Source organism: Gallinula chloropus, assembly GCF_964237585.1.
Source record: "Gallinula chloropus genome assembly, chromosome: 2".
NCBI lineage: Eukaryota > Metazoa > Chordata > Aves > Gruiformes > Rallidae > Gallinula > Gallinula chloropus.
Genome location: NC_140086.1, coordinates 104441874 through 104462316, shown reverse-complemented (window position 1 = coordinate 104462316; position 20443 = coordinate 104441874). Strand labels below are relative to the sequence as shown.

Below are 20443 nucleotides of genomic sequence, written 5' to 3'. Positions count from 1 at the left end.
TCATCTTGGGTAGACTCTGAAATACATATACTTGATGCTGGTTTACAGAAAAAATACTTATGTTTAAAACTTAATCTTACAAAGGAGCAGCACTGTGAAGGTAAAATCACAAGCTCTGATGATCTATGCTGCACTGATAGCCATAATTCTGTCTTTAGTATAAATCAGGTGGATGTATAGGTCAACAACTGTACACTATCATCTTGCCCCCACATCATTCTTAGGAACTATAAACATAGTTTCTGCAAGGCAGCTAAGTTCTGCAGTTTGAAATAATCCCTAGAGAGTCAACAGTTTGTGTCAACTAAGGATAATGATTATAGTGTGTTTATACTTACAGATTTATTAAAGATGTGCAGAGTACAAATGGCTATATCAACCAGGAACAGGTATCACATACTTTATCAGCATACATAGGATCATTGCTTCAACAAAACAAATGACCTGGAAACAATAAAGAGATGTTTGTTTATTAGCGATTAGGAGGGAAAATCCTGAATGATGGAAGCATGATGTGTTGGTCTTTATATCTGAAACCTTGTTATGCTTCGTGATATAAGGGTGTATAAATAGGCATTTAAGCAACATGACTGCAAGTCTTAGTCCTAATTGGGCGTGTGGTAGTTAATGAATACAAGATGAGTTGTGGAATTTTTGACTGAACTATGAGGTAGGAATCACTTATGAAATATTGGTTTGGTTTTACATCCTTTTCTCTAGAAAAGAAATGCTAAACATCATAAGACATCAGCTTGATAGAATGGTCATCTTTGACACTCCAATGGCTTTTATATATCTGTGAGAAGTATTTCTGGTAATTATAAATCGTGAAAAAGCAACCTCTACAGATGCTATACATGAGCAGGTCTTTTATAGCAATTGAAGGCACTAAAAATTTACGCTGGAGACCACTTTGGTGGTTCCTAAATTCTCAAAACAGGTATGGATGTACATATTTGTTTAGGCTCTTCTATGAATCATAATGTAAAATATTATTTCAGATATTAGTTGAAAATAGGTATTTTTAAAATGTTTGGCATATGTTATAAGAAAAAAGGCAAAAAAATTTAGCTTGATCAGCTCGTTATGTAAATCAAATTAGAATACCTGCAGTTTGCTTAGGCATAGTGTACAAAGTGTTTTAATGGTGTTTTAGAAGATTCTTCTGTGTTAATTACACAATAGTAGTAAATCACAGAATCTCAGGGTGGAAGGCACATCAAGGGTCATCTGATTCAACCTTTCCTGGCAAAAACTCCATCTAGACAAATGCACTCATCTAGACAAGATGACCTTGTGCAACCTGGAGTGTAGGAAGTTCCATGTGACTGTAAGGAGAAACTTTTTCACTGTGAGGGTGACGGAGCACTGGAACGGGCTGCCCAGAGAGACTGTGGAGTCTCCTTCTCTGGAGACATTCAAAACCCATCTGGATGCATTCCTGTGTGATTTAGTCTAGGTGATTCTGCTCTGGCAAGTGACCCAGCACCTTGACCAGTTTAATCTTAAGTGTCCATTGTTGGAGAATCCACACTTCCCTGGGGAGATAGTTTCAATGGCTGAGTGTTCTTATTGTGAAAAAATTTCCTCTGGAGTTCAAGTTAGAATCTCCCCAGGAGTAAACTTACACTTTCTTTGGGCTTATGTTGGACTGTTTACAGTCCTCACAGATACTTAAAGTGGATTTTAAAGAGGTGTCAAATGAATTATTAATGACCACTCAGAGATTTGTATTTCATTTTCAATTAGATTTAGGAAAATGTACATGACACTAATTATATTTAAGAAAAAAAATAAAACAGGATGGCATTGAATACAGTTGCAGTATTTGCACTCCCAAATCTTTTTTATGACACATATATTAAATTTATATCCTTCCTAGTTCCTAATTTTTATAGTATTAAATTATGGTAAAGAGAAAATGTATTTACAATGCCTATCACACTTGCACATTTTTTATTCTGTTCAGGTACAATCTACATATGGCATGTCTGTTTTTCTAGTGGCCACAGGAATACATAATCACTCATCAACAATGTTATTTGTTTTTTCCTTTAGGGGCTGATGTTATAAATTTTGATGGCCATGTAGTGTTACCATACAGATTCAGGAACAAGAAAATGAAAACATTGAAAGATGTCATCTCTCTGAAATTTAAAACCTCTGAAAGTGAAGGTGTAATCTTTCATGGAGAAGGACAGCAAGGAGACTATATCACCTTGGAACTGAAGAAAGCCAAACTTGTTCTAAATTTAAATTTAGGTATGCTTTGATTGTTTGATTTTATGTACTTTTTAAGTCTCGCCCCCCAAAAAATTAGGTCAAATTTTACAACCTTTTTCCCCCAGTGACATGATAGGCCACATCATTTAGTCAGATAATTTGGCAAAAATGTTCATTCCCTTTCTATGTTTGGGTTTATTCATTTATTATTTTTTTTCCTGTTCCATTTCTTCCTTTTTAGTTTCTGTGAGGTACCATGAAAATAATATCATACAGAAAAACAAGATCAGGAATAAATTGTCATTAGAAACTTGTCACAAAAAAACCCCAAACAAAAACCCCACAAACCAAATCAAAACAAAACAGAAGCAAGCCCGTATTGCAAGAATTATATTTGGCCTCAGCTGTGGCTTTCTGTGAGAGAAAGATGTGGTCATCAGTGCTGGAGGAATAGAATAAAGGTCATCCTTAGCAAAAAAGGTATCAATCTAGGAAGCTACAGGCCATATAAATTTGAGGCTCAGCAGCCTTTCTGGAATCTGAGAAGTAGGGCTAGGAAAGAATAGATATGCCTGTTTATTAGGCAATACAGTCCTGTATATGTTACTCTAGTTACAGCCTCCTTTCTCTCTCCCACTGAAAGACTACAGACTCATGAGTGACCTGATTTATAAAATACATTTATGATGAAAACTCCCACATTTATGTGGTTTCAGGGTTGGTTATTTTCATTTCAAACAAAAGAGTTTTAGAAAAAGATTTTATGTAACTTTGCTTAGTTCTTTTACAGAATAGCGAAGAGTAAATTATTCTCTTCATTGAGTAGTAATTATTTCCACTAGCGTTTTCTCCTGCTCTTTTTCTAAAGATCAACATGAGTGGATGAGTAGGAGGGAAGCGCATCTTCCTATAGCAGTTATCTATTTTTAACAAATTTAATTGCAATACTAACCCATTCATTTCCAGTTTCTCCATATTCTTCAGTTAAGTCTGTGTTATAACTTCCATATACGGAACATATAATATCTGCTACCCATATATGTGGCAGAGATGTTCTTAAATCCCTGGGCTAATAAACAGGAATAGGGTCTGAGAGAGACGCTCACTTAATAAACAGAAGTAATGGTTTATGGTGTTACTCTTCCACTCACTGTCAACATTGTCTTTGCACCAGTCAATGGAAATGGATGTTCATTAGACTGGTAAAATCCAGTGATAGTTTCAAGTGGCAGTGAAGAGGAGAATGAGGGGGCAGGGATGGATTTAGGTTTCGTTTTGCACTGGATTTCACTTTGCACTGAAGACACTGAGGCATATGGATAGGCGTGGGATTTTTGTTTGTTTATTTTTCAGTGAACAGCAATTAAATGATGAGTGGCCTTCAGCAAAAAGGCAGTATGGTCATTTGTAGGGACGTAGAGTCTGAAGCTATGGATGTGTGATTTGCCAGAATTTGTAATCAACATGCACAAGCCTTAAATGTCAGAGTTGCAGGATTGTAGGAAATTCTCAGCTCCAAAAATACTTTAGGTCTTCATTTATTCAGAACATGGAAGATTGCACTGAGTTATTGGGTAGTGCCACAATTTTTTAAACTTACTGCTGAATTAGTCATTTGCTGCTTCAGTTGAGATCCATGCTATCAACCTTTGCTGGTTTAGCTACGTCAGTCAGATTGAAATGAGATGTGATCTCTGACTAGCATAGCTGCACTGGCAAAAGCCCCAGGAAAACACAGCAGAGAACTGCAAGACTGTACTCTTGCTAGTCGTTTAACTTCCAGAATAAGAAAGGAGGAAAGCAGAAGGAAAGCCTGAAATTATGTTAGCAGAAGGCGTTTTTTGCTGCTGTTAGCTTAGTCTGCATCAAACTTTTTTTCCCATACTCTCACTGGATATGTACACTGGCAGAATCTAAGTGTAGATTTAAGTGTTTGCTGTTACCCAACTGCAAAGGGGATTTGTTACAGAAGTGCATTATGGGGCACCATGTCCTCCTCTAGAGTTCTAAATCAGTACAGTTCCAGAGTATCTTAGGACCTGGCCCAAAGGTGACAGTTTTTCATTTCTGTAGTGTAGAGATGAATATACAGAAAACCCCTAGTTTGAAAACAACTTTACAGCTGAAAATAGACACTGCTTCTGGGGTTTGCCTCCAAATAACTACGATTCTTTATACAGTTCACTGATCAGATCCTTTCCATATTCGATCTAGCTATTTGCATTTATGGCAGTAACCCTACAATTGGCAAGTCTTAGCTTCATAGCAGACCAACTTCCTCCAGATTATATTGTGTCTGGTATGATTCTGGTGAAATATTGACAAAACAAGAAGAAAATGTTTGACTAATTGGTATGAGGTGCTATTATTTCTATTTTCATCTTAGGCAGCAACCAGCTTGGCTCTATTTATGGCCACACATCTGTGATGACAGGCAGCCTCTTAGACGATCACCATTGGCACTCCATCATCATAGAGCGCCACGGGAGAAACATCAATCTTACCCTGGACAGACATATGCAGCACTTCAGAACCAATGGAGAATTTGATTACTTGGACCTGGATTATGAGGTAGACAGTGAAAACTTTTACTTTATAAAAATAAGTCTAATAAGAAGATAAAACTAAAATAATATAAGATGGTTTGGTACTTTTTTGTACATTTGTTTTAATTATTTTTACTGCATTTCCTGAAATTTTCTTTCCAACCCTGTTCTCTCTTCAGTATAAATTGTTTCTGATCATTAGTCTACCAGATCTCATATGCTGTAAGAGTCATCTCTCCCTTTTGTTTTAAAATGGAAGATCTATGTTATTCAGCAAGATAAGCATACGCTACTTTTAAAATCTCTAAAAGCAGCTACAGTAAGCATGAGGTAGATTATAAAAAAAAATCATGGCATCTGTAATTACATTCAGGTGACAATTTTGGACTTAAATCAGAAAGCCTTATTCTGTGGTGTTAATTAGTATTAATTTTTAGAAAATGAAGCAAATTAGAAACTACTAATATTGATTGCGATCTTTCTTGTTTTATATAGGCAGGTACTTTCTTGTATTTTCATAAATAACTTATTTTTTAAAACAAGCAATGAAGAGGAATGTTCTAAGAAAACTTCTGTTTGATCAGTCAGGTTAATGTAGACAAGTGTTGGTAGTAATTAAGTGTGGATTTGTTGTTTAATTACACTCTGGCTTCTGATACTATGGGCACGTTCCTCTAAATTTTTACATGAACTTCAGCATATTGGTTATTACAAACTTTCTATAAAGATTTTCGTGCACTTTTTACTGTTTCTAGTGACAATTAATGTCATTAGCTGAACCAAAACCAAGTATTTCCATCCTTGCAATTTATAAAGCAGTGAGAGGGAATCAAAATGATGTAATGCAGAAAAGTTTGAAATAACTTTTGTATTGATGTTTGTAATGAAAATATTTTGATCAAGAATATGATATGAATGTTTGAAAAAATATTTTTGATTGTAAATGTTACTAAATCAGATATTTACTTATATTCCAAGAACTCTTTATAGACACCTTCCTTATTAGTAGTGATAATGAGAAAGTACTTGGAATACAAGTATAGGGAGTGGGTTGCAATGAATGCCCAACCCTCTTTCCTGATGAGAAGATAAGTACCTGCACAAGATGTGCACACATTGAATATCTGTTGCATCAGGTGCCCAAGTTGCTGGAAATGGTAAAAGTACTGTGCAGTATTACCGGAGCCAAGACAAAGATAGATAGGTGGTTGCGTAACACATACCTGTTGTGGACACCACTGAGAATGAGCTACGTGGTTTTGTGGTTCAGATAAATGCAAGAGTCTTAAAAACCTTCTTCTTTTTTACTCAGTTAGCTCACTGGTTTTGGAGTTAAACATCACAGACCAAATTTAAATGTTCTACCCTTGGGATAAATTAAGCAGTGGATAAAACTGAATCAAAACTACTTTTCACAGAAAAAATAGTTGCTAGGTAAATCTCTTTCAGAAAAGTTAAGTAAGCATGAAAGAGGAATAAACATTAGTTCTGATCACATTTTCAAGATAAATTGAAAAATCCTGTAGTCCCTCTGTGCTGGTGTGGCCTCACCTTAAGTACTGTGTGCAGTTTTGGGCACCACAGCACGAGAGGGACATAAAAATATTAGAGAGTGTCCAGAGGAGGGCAACAAGGATGGTGAAGGGTCTGGAGAGGAAGACTTATGAGGAGAGGCTGAAGTACCTTGGTTTGTTCAGTCTGGAGAAAAGGAGGCTGAAGGGAGACCTCATCATGGTCTATGGCTTCCTGATGAGGGGAAGGAAGAGGCAGGTGCCAGTCTCCCCTCTGGTGACCAGTGATAGAAGGTGAGAGAAAGGTAAGAAGCTGCAACAGGGGAGGTTTATGCTGGCTATTAGGAAGAGATTCTTCACTGAGAGGGTGGTCAGGAACTGGAACACGGAAGTGGTCACAGCACCCAGCTTGACTGAATTCAAGAAGCATCTGGATGATGCACTTAGTCACATGCTCTAACTTGGCTGGCCCTGTGTGGAGCCAGGAGTTGGATTTGATGATCCCTTCCAACTCAGGATGTTCTATGATTCTATGTATTTTTGCAATTTTTCTTCTTTTTTTCCAAATGCTTTCCTTTCATTGTCCCTTATATAAACACATGACTATAAAATACAAAATAATGTTTGGTAACCATTGAAATACTACAGCCACATTCTTCAGCTCATGCAAAGTGCTGTTATCTTCTCTAAGTCAAGTCATAGTATTTTATAATACCTGTGGATGTGTCCACAAAATGGTTTTACATAGCAGGCATGTGCTATTTATATTTTAGTTTTCATCTGTATAGCTTTAGCCAAAGCCAAGTATATATGCCAAGACAAAAGCTCCTCTTAGGGATAGAAAGTGATATCTTACACACTTTTAAAATGGAAAAATGTGTCCCTAGATCTGTGTTTTCCCGCATGCAGTAATAACAAATGAAATTAACAATGAATGACATTTAAAAGCTTGGTCATACCAAGTCTCAGCAGCAGACTACAAATAGACGTTTTTGTGAGCATTTGTGGGTCAGGGAAGCAAAGCCATCATCTTTTTTTATTTATGCCACCATCTATTGGATATAAATACTTAACTTCAGTTGCAGGGATTCATCTCGTGAGTCCCTTATTCTTCATATTTGGGCTGGAAAATACTAATTAAAAATGTAGCTGTTGTGGTTCTGCCCCCAGCTGGGAGCTGGGCACCACACAGCCACTTGCTTTGTGTGTGGAGGGGGGAGGGGGCGGAGGGAAGGAAAGAATGGAAAAAAAAAACCCAAGGAAAACCTCGTGGGTTGGGGTAAGGATCGTTTACTAGGACAGGAGAGAGAGAAATAATAGTAATAGGACTTTTACAGCAAAAAAAAAATATATTAAACTGGTGATACACAATACAGTTTCTCACTGATCCACACAACTCAGGCCATACAGCTCAGAGCTGTCCCGGAGCAGGACCGTCCCCAAAACTGCACGCCCTGGAGCCTTGCCCTCCCCCATCCACTAGCCCCCCTTTATGCTGAGCATGAAATAATTGGTATGGAATACCCTCTTTGGCCAGTTTGAGTCACCTGTCCCGGCTGTGTCCCCTCCCAGCATCCTGGGCACCCCCCATCTTCTCGTTAGCAGGGAAATATGAACAACTAAAAAGTTCTTGACTGCTTGGGAACAACTGAAAACATCAGGGTGCTCTCAGCACTGCTCCCATCCTAACTCCCATACACTGCATTCCACCCGCTACTGGAAAAGAAATTAACTCTATCCGACCTGAAACCAGTAGCATTTATTCACTACCAAATGTTTTAGAAAAGACCTTGATGTGGTAGAGACCTGTATAGTCTCTATGGAATTACAGAGAGAGACTTCATAAAAAATGTACATTTTTAGTTTGTAAAATATTTGGTTTTCTCCTGGTTTTAACACTAGAGATTCTGGATAACTGAGTGGCTTAGGGTAGTGAAATTCAGCATTAAGAGAAAAACAATTCCTCTTTGACCTTGATGGTTGTGTCTTTGTCTTCATCTTCTCTATAGATATGATTTGTTCTGCTAAGATGTGGTAACTCTAGCTACATAATAAAATCTTATCAGTAGTGGAAGGTGGTCCTGTCTAACATGGCATAGCATCTTTAACTATGTGACTCTCTAAGGTTTTGCTGGATAAAGTAGCAATATGAGCACTAAAGAAAACACATGATATAGAGCTGACAGGATTACTCAAATCAGAGGCCAATTTCCTATCTACTCTTCTTTGGAAAAATAGGGGTATGGGCATTTTAGGCAAGTTTCTTTGTTTGAAATATGCTCACTATCTCCACAATTGTAATAACCCATAAGATTTAATACCATAAATACTTGAAAACACAAATTCATTACAGTGGGGTTTTTTTTGTTTTTTTTGTTTGTTTTTTTTTCTTTTGCAGTGTTTGTTTGATATTCCTTTTTTCTGGCAAGCATGATAGCCATCACATTCGCCATGTTTGAGTACTCAAAGAAAACAAATACATCAACAGCAAATTTGTTTAATATTCTTAGCCCTTCTGTCAACTATCTACCATTTTCTGTTTCATTCAAAGATAACCTTTGGAGGCATGCCTTTTTCTGGGAAGCCAAGTTCTAACAGTAGGAAAAATTTCAAAGGGTGCATGGAGAGCATCAACTACAATGGCAATAATATCACTGACCTTGCCAAGAGGAAGAAACTGGAACCTTCTAATGTGGTAAGAGCATAATTTAATAGTTCTCTGAAACTTCTGCTTCTCCTAAAGGAGACTAAAGGAATTGTGAGTGTATTGCTCATGTCCTTGATTCCTACTAGAATGATATAAAGCACAAAACAAATTTTATCACATACCCAAAGATTTTATTGTATGTACATTTGTGACTTTTTTATTAATATGTCTGTGCTTTTAATTTCCGGGTCCCATTCCACCTTTCCAAAATTAACCTTCAGTATCAGATAACTACTTTCTAAAAGAAAATCAGCAGAACCAATTAGTACTTCTTCCCTCTCCTCCCAAATTACAGGAGTCCAAAACCAATGCAGACAAGATTTGTTATTAAATCAATTGCAGCTTTCTCATGGCTTTAAATTCTTGTATCTTCCATCCCTGCAGAGCTAGTTGGATTGCTGGAGTTCAAAAGTCATTGGAAAGGAATGCTTCTACAGGCATTTCTGGTAGCTCTGAAAAGCCTCAAGATATTAGACTTGAAAATCATTATTTAGTTTATTAACATTACAGAGCTTATTAACATTTTATTATATTTTTTCTCTTGCTTAAGCATTCATAGTTGCTTTCATGTTCAAACTTGCAGTTTTATGGGAAGGGTGATTAAGAAAGAATGTACTTTAATTACTGTATTTTTAAGGCTCTAAATGTTCCTAAAATTGCTTTCTGGCATAGAAAGGCAATGTGAGTAGAAAATAAATGTATTATTGCCATGAATTTGAGATGTTATGAATAAGTTGTTCAAGTCTTTCTTCTGTACAAGTTTACAGCCTTCACAAAGTCCTGCTAGCAATATGTATAGTTCCACTATTGCTTTTCTCTTTATGCAATAAAGATTTACATATGCACTGCTGAAGAAGTTAAAAGGATTGATTGCCATTTGATTACTCTTTGGATAGGAATTACTAAATTCCATAGAATTATATTAAAAAAATGGCTAAATGGTCAATGTATACAAAGGATACTTTTGAATATGAAGTATTTGCCTATACAAATTCAGTAGTACAGCCTGACATTTGGGAACTTCTCTAGCCATAAATTTCTTCAGTACTGTCAAAGACAAAAGGCAGGACGTGTATAAATATATGCTGTAGAAGAAGACTCCACTTTTAGAATTTTTGCCACCCAGTCACATGAATTCCTGAATCTTTGACTTTTTTTTTCCTGAAATTGCCTGTGATTTCCTTCTGGCAGTGCATTTTAAGCTTGAAATGTAGGCATGATTTTCAAAGATTGACACCTGATTAAGAAAAGGATCTTTGAACAAGAGCCATTTTTCCATTTTGCACAATTGAGTCCACTGCAAGAGAATAAGACATATTCTTAAAGCCTCTTCCTGAACACAAGTGTTACTTAAGAGATTTTGTAGTGCAAATCCTATCCTTTCAAAAATGTGGCATAGCTAGCAGGCCTGTAAAGTCTCTGTAATAAGATATTTCCTTCCTTCCTTCCTTCCTTCCTTCCTTCCTTCCTTCCTTCCTTCCTTCCTTCCTTCCTTCCTTCCTTCCTTCCTTCCTTCCTTCCTTCCTTCCTTCCTTCCTTCCTTCCTTCCTTCCTTCCTTCCTTCCTTCCTTCCTTCCTTCCTTCCTTCCTTCCTTCCTTCCTTCCTTCCTTCCTTCCTTCCTTCCTTCCTTCCTTCCTTCCTTCCTTCCTTCCTTCCTTCCTTCCTTCCTTCCTTCCTTCCTTCCTTCCTTCCTTCCTTCCTCCCTCCCTCCCTCCCTCCCTCCCTCCCTCCCTCCCTCCACCATCCTTTCCTGCTTTCAAACAAAGTTCAGAAGTAATCTATTTACCTGAAACATAAGCCTTTAAAATACAACCTCACCTCTGAACTTCCATGCTGTTGCTTCTGAATAAAGACTCAAAATTGAACTAGGGTGGTCTTATTTCTGAGAGTAACATCTTCTGTGCCTTGCCTTGCCTTGCCTTGCCTTCCCTTCTCATAAAAGCCAGACAGGAAGCTTTGGCAGTGCTAGTGCTTCATCAGGAGGCTATGGCATGCCTTTTTAATTTGAAGGTTCTGTTGAGTTCCAATTCTGAGAAAGACTATAAAAATAGAAATGACCTTTGTTTTCAGTAGATTTACTTAAATAGCACCAGCTCTTCAAAAGCAAATTCAATTTTATTCTAAGTAAATCTAAATGGATTTTTATGTTATGTTTCTTATAAAACCTTTTTTTTTTTAGTCTGATTTATCAATGAAAAATAGACTTGGTTGAGTCTACTATTGTTCTTAATCATGTATATGATGATGATACTTAAGCAATCCAACAAGGATCAAAACTCTGTTGTAGGATATTCTGTAAAAACCCAGTAGGCACACCCTGCCCTAAACAGTGTATTATTTGAAGTGGCAAACCAAACAAAATGTAATGAAGTGGAACACGAGCAAAGTAATCACTATGGTGATGAGAAGTATCATATAGGGTGGAAAAAAACAGAGGAAAGATGGGATATTAAAAAGGTGTGAGACTTTTAGTAAAAATATTCTTAGATACAGATAGTTAATTTCAGAAGTTATACAGTGAAAAGTAGTTGGCAAGTAAATTTTTCAGAATGAAGAGGCCAGAAGAATAAAAGATGATGATGAAATAATAATATTAATTTGTCTCTGAATTAAATTAAAATTAAAAAAAAAAAGATTTCACATACATAGGTGTTATGATCAAAAAGCACCACCAAGAATCTCTTTAATTTATGGAAGAGTTAAGGTATTAAAGAATTTGGAAGTATTTTAAATTTAAATAAAGTCCAACAGTGACTTTAATTCTGTATTTATTTTAGATTTAAAGGGTAAGAATAAAGGGAGAAAAGTTTTGCAGTCCTTTGTGATATATAGGATGACAACTGCTCTGGGAGAATGAGTCAGATGGTCTTAAGCAGTTACTATTGTTCTTATTAATGTAGCCTATATGATCCATCTTGATTTAACAGGTATTGTAAACCTAATAAACTCATTACCTCTTTTGGAAGCTTTGGGTAGCTCTATTAATAAGGAAAGTTTTTAAGACCCAGTACTGTATTCACAAGAGATAACATCTAAATGTGTGTAGACAAAATTGATTTATTAGAATAGAAGGAAGCTAATTTGCAACACAGATTCACGATCATGAAAAAAAAAGCTGAGGATATCCAAATTAAGATGTTTTCACCACTTCCTTCCCAATGTACTATGAGAAAATCTCTGATAAGACTAACAGTTTCAGTATAAATGCACAGTGTGTTTTGACTCCCACATGTCATTGCCCAGAGAGCTATTCAGCATGTCACTGAATCTACAGGGAAAAAAAAAAAAGTCTCTTTTTCTTTGAAAAACAGGGATGCTATTATAGAGAAAAGCTGCAGATTAGCTTTAACTCTTGACCTAGAACCTAGTGAGCAATCTACATCAGCTAAACTTTACTTAAAAGAGGAGCTGTTTTGTGAATTACAGTCAGAGAGAGAATCGATAATCCCGTTCAGATTAATCTGAATAGCTCAGTAGGGAAAATGCTCACCAGCAGAGAACTCAGAATTATATTCTACTTTCTCAAGAAATGTTTTATGCAGTTAGGATGTTCACCATAAATGCATTCACTGATGTGAAAAAGGATTTGAATGCATTTGGTGCCATTTACATTAATAGGTGTTGTGCATGCAAGTATTAATGCATCAGGAAGACACAAGTGTGTTAACTGGATATGAAAACCTCCTTGTTATGAGGAAGTTGTTAGGTCTTCATGCTATCAAGGCGACAAAGGAAATTCTTAAAAATGTCTCACAAAATGCTTTCTGAGCGCTACTTAATAGGCATCTGTAGCTAAACTGTGAGAAGTCAGCTCTTATAAAATGCTGTTGCCCTATGTGTCTGCACAGGGCTGCCTCAACTTTGTAACAGAAGTTGTTTTCTAATCCATGGGGTGACTATTACACTGAGATTGTTAGCAAAGGTTAACAAAGGGTATTTCAGCCCCTCTCCAGCTATTTTTCTGTTTGTAAAATTTGTAGTTTAACCAAATGTATTTTGTAGCACGCTTGGAAATGTTCAAACCCAAACTATTCTAACAAATGAGTTAACTATTTTGATTTAATGCTTAATTAGCTGAAAACTTAAAATTAAAATTTCTAGGCAAGTTTTAGGCCAAAAATTCCCAGAATAGACAAAACAATTTAGCAGCTAAGTTGATAAGGAGCAGTCCTTATCTGAGAAAGTAGTTATGTTTTTTCATTCCCATTGTAATTTAAAAGCGATTTTAACTAGTTACTTAACTAAATCCTTGGAAATTATTTGTTATCCATGCTATGTGGGTGTATGAGAAGAACATGCTTCATAATAGTGAGATTTTCTCATAAAGATAGGAAAAACTCTTTTAGGAGGTCAGCATAATGAAATCTTGTCTCTAGTTCCAGACTGTGTTCCAGACAGTGTGTCAATTGCTGATGGAAGCTGCCAACCTAGCTGATACCAGTTCTACTGGCTTTTAGGTAGAGTGCATGGCAGTGTAACTTATGACACTAGAAAAAAAGAGATGGTTATGCAAAGTAATTAAGAACTGATCTGTCTGCTCAATAAGCTATTATTTATATTCATTTAGTTTTGATATGGAAATACTATATAAGTAACTGAATCTGCCACACAGGTATCTTGCTATGACACAGATCAGAAATTTTCTGATGTGTTGTTCTTTAAAAATGTCAGTTTGTACATTGCTAAATGAGTGCTAAATCTTCCCTCTTATTGACATCATCTAGGCCCCCTCCAATTTAAAATAATCCTAAAAAAAAAAATAAAATTGCTTTGGACTTTCCTTCCATGTATTTTCAGACATTAAGCTCCTATATTGCTTCCAAATTCTCTAACTTTGCTCAAGATGAACTTTCAGATGCATTTATAGTCTATGAAGAGAAAAATACATGATGTAAAAGATTATAACAGGAAGTCAGTACTGTGGAATATAAAAATATTTTTGATAGAGATGATGACTGACTCCTGTTGGATTTCTGAACATAATTAGGTGAATCTTATCTCTAAATATCTAAGTACCTGCAAAAATGTTGTTCAATCCTTAAATTTTTTTAGTGTACAAATAAATAAACAAGGTAATGGTGTTTTAATTTTTATAATAATATCCATACTGCAAATGATAAAATTCTTCCTTCCTTTACTGAACTGATATTGCCACAGACTATCCATCTGCCATGGTGAAAACTCAACCACAGAACACAATCCAAGTTACCATATGTTAGAGTCCTTCAGCAGAGGATTGATTGATGCATTGATGCAAAATTCTGGACAGACATTGCTACAAATTATTTATGATTTCTAAGGAAAATAATGCTAATACATCCTACCATTGTGGTCTTTCATGAGAAATGACATGAGAACCAGAGTGAAAAATTCATGTCCCTAATTCTAGTCTTGTTTAGAGATACATTTTAAAGCCTTGTAAATCAATAAAGTTGACTGGGTTTTTGTTACTGTTCCAAAGAATAAGATTTTACTGAATGAAAACTGCAATTTCCTTTACAGAGAAAATTATTGACTACAAATATTAGGCATTGTTCATGATGCACTACTCCAAATCCTTTTGCTTCATGAAATGAAGTATTAGTTTATCTAGTATTATCCAGTAGGAAACATACCAGAGAAGCTAGGTCTTCACAAAGTATTATACATCCTTCTTTCACAACCTCATGTATTATATTGATTGACACATTGATATAAGGGTATTTGGAAAGCTATATTTCATTTTTATAAAAGGTGGAATTACTGTTCTGTTACAGGCTTCTTTGGTGATCACAAACAAGCCTAACTTTCTCTGTGATTCTTTATCTTTGAACTGGAAATATTGTTTTCTTCTGGCCTTTATCACAGTTAGACCATAATTCTTCAGGGCAAAGACTGCCTCTATTGTGTGTATGTACTGTACAAGATATAATGGGACCACTGCTAGACTAAACAGAGACATCAGCAACAATTTTCTAATAGTAACAATAATGATAATACTAATAATATATGTACATGCCACGTACATTGATCACAGTAGTCTCTAGGTTCAATGAAACTTAGAATACTTTTCTATAGGTAGTTATGAATTTAGTGGAATCTTACAATTTTGCTTATGTTTTTGCTTTTCTTTTCTTTTCTTTTTTTTTTGTGTGTATGTGTTTTACTTAGGGAAATTTAAGTTTTTCTTGTGTGGAGCCACATACAGTGCCTGTCTTTTTCAATGCCACCAGTTTCCTTGAGGTCCCTGGTCGTCCAAGCCAGGATCTGTTTTCAGTCAGTTTCCTTTTCCGAACATGGAACCCCAATGGACTTCTTGTCTTCAGCAACTTTGCAGATGACCTGGGGAATGTTGAGATCGACATAAGTGAGGGCAAAGTCAGTGTCCATATCAATGTCACCCAAGTGAAGAAGAACCGAATAGACATCTCATCAGGTAAGTGTGTGGTTTTGTTTTTTTTTAATTGGTATCATTTCTGTTGCTGTTGTCTGAAAACATCAAGGACCCAAAAATTAGAGCAACTTTAAATTTTAAATTGCAGTTATATTAACTTATCTACTATTTCACTGATTAAGAGGCAGAAGAATATTATATCAGTTGTTATAATAAAAAAAGACTTATATATTCTTATTCTGTCATTAAAAAGAGAAAGCACATCACCCCTTATTTATGAGGCAGAATTGCTTCTTATTTTCCTTCTTTCATCTCTCTTGCAGTCTTATCTGCAAAAATATTTGGCTTCAAAAGGGGAAGGTTCTCCCTTCTTGAGAGTAGCCTAATAATTAGGCTGCTTCTGTTACTTCCTAATAATTAGGAAGGTCTCATAAAAAATAAAGAAAATAATCTGGTTGTTTTAACCACAAGGCTGGCATGAAAAATACTGTAGCATTCTCTAAGTTTGCTGTAGAGTCATGCTGGAGAAGTATCAGAGCTTTCAGTGCCTAAGGAGGTTTTGGAAAATACTGGGTAAAAGGTATGGCATTAGGTTTCTTTTGGAATAAAGGATGTGTGTTGGTGTCAGCTGATCAGCCTTTTAATATTAGTTTATAAAAATTACTTCAAATTTAATAAATTGTACTTTTTGTCTAGGTTCCTTATGGGTATTTCTGGATGAGCTACAGCCAATACAGTGTTAAGCATGTCAATTAACCCTTTTTCTCAATAAGCCATGACATAATCATATGCTGAAAAATACAGGTTTTCTTGCAAATGGATCTAGATTCACATTTAAAAAAACCCAATTTGAAGTAATCTCTATGGCAATCTAGTTTCTTAGCCAGAAAAAGGGAAGCCTTATTTGCATTTGATGGGCTGTGGTTACTATTTTTTCTTAATAACATGGTGGAGATATTTCAGTTTTCATCAACAGGGTTGATACACTGGTACATCTCAAAATGAATCACTGGCTTTTTTATGTCTAGTCTTCTACTTGGTTTTTATTTGAAAATATAATATATTAATAGTCATATAAGCAAGGACTTGAGGAAATATAAGGAAAAGAAGAATTTTAATGAGAAAACATACGTTAAGTGGGAGTGTAACCATTTGGCAAGTGGACATTTTTCAGAGTTTTCTCTCTTCACTCTATTAATTAAATAGAGCTGAATATGAAGTAAAATTAATAAATTTAAAGATAGAACTAAATAAAATATGAAAAACAACTAAAAATTAAAATTTACCTATATTATAAATTTAAAGTATTTTTATGAAAAATACATCATAGCTCCTTTCATCACTACAATTTTTTGAACACAAAAAAATCAATAGATTAAAAATTAATATTTCATTGCCTTTATTATATAAATACACTCATGAAAGAATTAAGTAATGGTTTGGTAGAGTCTTGAACAAGAATGTTTTGTTTAGATGATAATGCATCATAATGAGGAAACACATAGAATGATCACTGTCATTCTTTCTTCCTTAGCTCTGCCTACTAAAAATCCCAGTTTACAGAGAAATGGCTACCCATGATACTTCTTCATGAGCTTCTTTGTGCCTTTTTGGTACAAGGAAGATTTCAATGCTGATTAGCTAAATATTGTGAGAAATAGAAATTTCACCAATTTTCCACTAATTTTCCCCAGTGTATATCTTGACAGGAAGCCTTTCTCAGATTCCCTTAAGTCTGCATTCTATGAAGCACACACATGTGAATACTTTTGCTATTCTGCTTTCTCCAGACCTTCAACCACAACAACAAAATTTCCCCAGCTACAGTGATCTAAACCCAGAGCATTCATGTTCTGGCTTTCATCTGAAATAGTCTGAATTGAATGTACTTCAGAGTAAACCTTTTCAATCATTATAATTGGTTTACATAATAACCCAAGAATCACATATGTCCATTCAGTTTTGTAACCATGATGCTGTTCTTAATCTTTATTCAATCCGATATCTATATGCTACAGTTTTAATCTATTAAAGAGTTAGTAGCTTCTTTGTTATTATAAATTATACAATAAAAATGCATCTTTGTTTAATTTTAATTTATTTTTATATTTGCACCACCATCCTGAGAAAGCTTTTATTTACTTTAATACTTTGTTGCTACTTTTGTTGCAACAGGCATTTCAGTGCCTGTGAAATTATTTGTGTGTGTGAAACTAAGAAAGCAAAATATGGCATCTGCTAGAGAATGCTGCAGAAGGAATGTTTTCGTGGTATGGCAAATATCACAGCCACCTTCTTGTTCCCTTCTTGCAGGGAATTAACAGATGTCATAGAATCACAGAACCATAAAATGGTTTGGGTTGGAAGGGACCTCAAAATCATCTTGTTCCAAACCCCTGCCATGGGCAGGGACACCCTCCACTAGACCAGGTTGCCTGAAGCCCCATCCAATCTGGCCTTGAACACTGCCAGGGATGGGGCAGCCACAACCTCCCCGAGCAACCTGTGCCAGCGCCTCACCAGCCTCACAGTGAAAAATTTCTTCCCTATGTCTGGTCTAAATCTACCCTCTTCTAGTTTCTAGCCATTATTCCTCATCCTGTCATTACATGCCCTTGTAAAAAGTCCCTCCTCAGCTTTCCTTTTTATATGTCAGCATATAAACCTGCTGGGTTTATGTAGAAGTCAAAGTGATCTGCCTTTGGCACAAAAATTTCTAACTGTTGTGACCCTTGCACATTTTTCAATGTTTCTTTTTACCTACAGCTGGCAAAGCAAAATTTTCTGTAGTCAAGTCTGACCTTCTTTGAAACTGCATGTGTAGGATATGAGTGGGTAGATTTCTTTCTACTGGGAGGTACACACCCTGGTAATAACAAAGCACTAGGCTCACTAAAACCACAGCCAAATGCAGGTGTGTTTTGTGTTTCATAGCTTTGCTGTACTTATGCCTATCACCTGTAATTGCCTATTCTAATTGAAGGAAGCTAGTCTCTTGGTCCTTATCCTATACATCTCACATAATATATGTACTTTCATTAGCAGCTTTTAGTGTCAGCTTTCCATGTTAACATGTTTACAACAGAAGCTCTTTTGGGGCACAGTTAAAATCTGATTGTAGAAACAGTGGTTGAACTGGCTAGCAGGAATGAGAGAGCTGTATGCCAACGTGCACGTTGGCATCTCTGCAATAAAGAAAATGGTGTGGAACAGAGTACTGGTTTGTCTGTTTTTCAGTGTTATATTCCTTAAACATGTTAAAGTTGCATGCACTGACTCCAAGAGCTCTAACATAACATGAGCGGAGTTCGAATAAACAGGAGAGCCCAGCCTTCCAATGTTTCAAAATACAGTTAAATTCACGTCTTTCTCACTGGCAGATGGACACTGCCAGATTCAACATTGAGCTACTTTATGAATTGCTTTGTGATGCCTTGGAGGGATCAGTTTGTGTAAAAAGATTTTCTTGTCAACTTGATAGAAATTTAATACCTAATTCATTTGAACATTTTGTTTAAAAAGAGAGAGGCACCTGCAGTCTTAAATATTTTGGTGACACTTTACAAATCTAAAAATGAAATAATGCATAAAAGGTAAAGTTAAAGGAGCTGCACTTCTAATCCTATATAGTATGCAGACCTATGTCTGCTACTTACCTATAGGGTCAGTAAGGTCAATAGTTTACAGGACATTGCAAAAAGTTTTGTAGACAGCTGTAAGTTTTAGAGGCAAGAGTATCAAATAATGAACAAGCAGGATCTACTGACTGTTAAGAGAGCTGCTACTAACCTGAGAAACCAAACTGGTTTTCTACTGTCTTTTTTATGTCAATTTTACTTTTTCCATTTGATACAGTGAATGAATCATAGAATCATAGAATGGTCTGGGTTGGAAGGGACCCCAAGGATCACAGAGTTCCAACCCCCCTGACACAGCCAGGGACACCAACCTCCAGGCCTGGATCTACACAAGGTTGCCCAGGGTCCCATCCAACCTGGCCCTGAACCCTTCCAGGGACGGGGCATCCACCACCTTTCTGGGAAGCCTGTTCCAGCACCTCACCACTCTCGCTGCAAAAACTTCCCCCTAATATCTAATCTAACCCTTCCTTCCTTTAGCTTTAGTCCATTCCCCCTTGTCCTGCCATTGTCTGTCCTTTTAAAAAGTTGATTCCCCTCCTGTTTGTATGCTCCCTTCAGGTACTGGAAGGCTGCAATGAGGTCCCCCCACAGCCTTCTCTTCTCCAGGCTGAACAAGCCCAGCTCTGAAGTACTCTAAGGTGCTTAAATAGAAAGCATGAATGCCAAAGTTTAACTCCTACGTAAATAGTGGCTGTGAGAAGTATACATAGCATGCTGTGGGAAGACATTTGAATCAGTAGTAGGAAATTCATGGGAACCATGAAGCAGACTTTGCTTTGCATTTAAAATCACAGAAACTGTGAGTTGCCATCAGTCAGTCTGTTCTTAGCAGTTTTCTTTGTCTTCCAGAGATCCTTCCCTGACCACATTGCTTGTCTGTTCTTCTTTTTTGTCAAGGATATTTTTTTCAGTGTTAGCAGATCACAACAAGAGCTCTTAGATCTTATTTGATGTTATCCTTAGGTCTTTTGAATGGCACTTAACAGTTGCTACATTTATTTAACTACATGTCCTACCCACTGGAGATTTCACTATATTCAGTTCTTCATTAAATACTCTGTTTCTTAATCAGTCTTGTTCATCTTTATTGGAACAATAAGTAATGCCAGTACTTTATTCTTGGGATAATTAAAATTAAAATATTGGGGGGTTAATTATTAAAATGGTTTTATATCTGAAGATTCTTCAGTCATTGTTTGAAATTCAAAATTATCTTCAGCCTTCATATGAGACATTCTTACTGTATGTCATGCCTTAATTGCCTTTTTCATTCTATTGTTACTACTTTTAAAAAATCACAGGTAATTGATTAACAGTTCCAAGATAATTTTCTGTAGAGCAATTCTTATTTTGCAAAAATCTGCTTTGTTTTCCTCTTTAATGAAGTTAGATACTGTTTATCTTGTGGCTCCTTTCATGCCTTCAGTCACTTTCAAACCTC

General features: G+C 36.1%; 1 protein-coding gene across 1 annotated transcript in view; it reads left to right on the top strand.

Moving 5' to 3' along the window:
- The window catches only part of CNTNAP2 (contactin associated protein 2), a gene marked incomplete at both ends in the record, with an annotated part of 1153104 nt that overhangs the window by 553654 nt on the left and 579007 nt on the right, over positions 1–20443 (top strand). Inside the window, 4 exons of the mRNA XM_084260050.1 lie at positions 2059–2262; positions 4610–4794; positions 8832–8975; positions 15139–15403. Of these exons, the coding sequence (XP_084116176.1) occupies positions 2059–2262; positions 4610–4794; positions 8832–8975; positions 15139–15403 (798 nt within the window). The remainder of the gene's footprint in view (positions 1–2058; positions 2263–4609; positions 4795–8831; positions 8976–15138; positions 15404–20443) is intronic.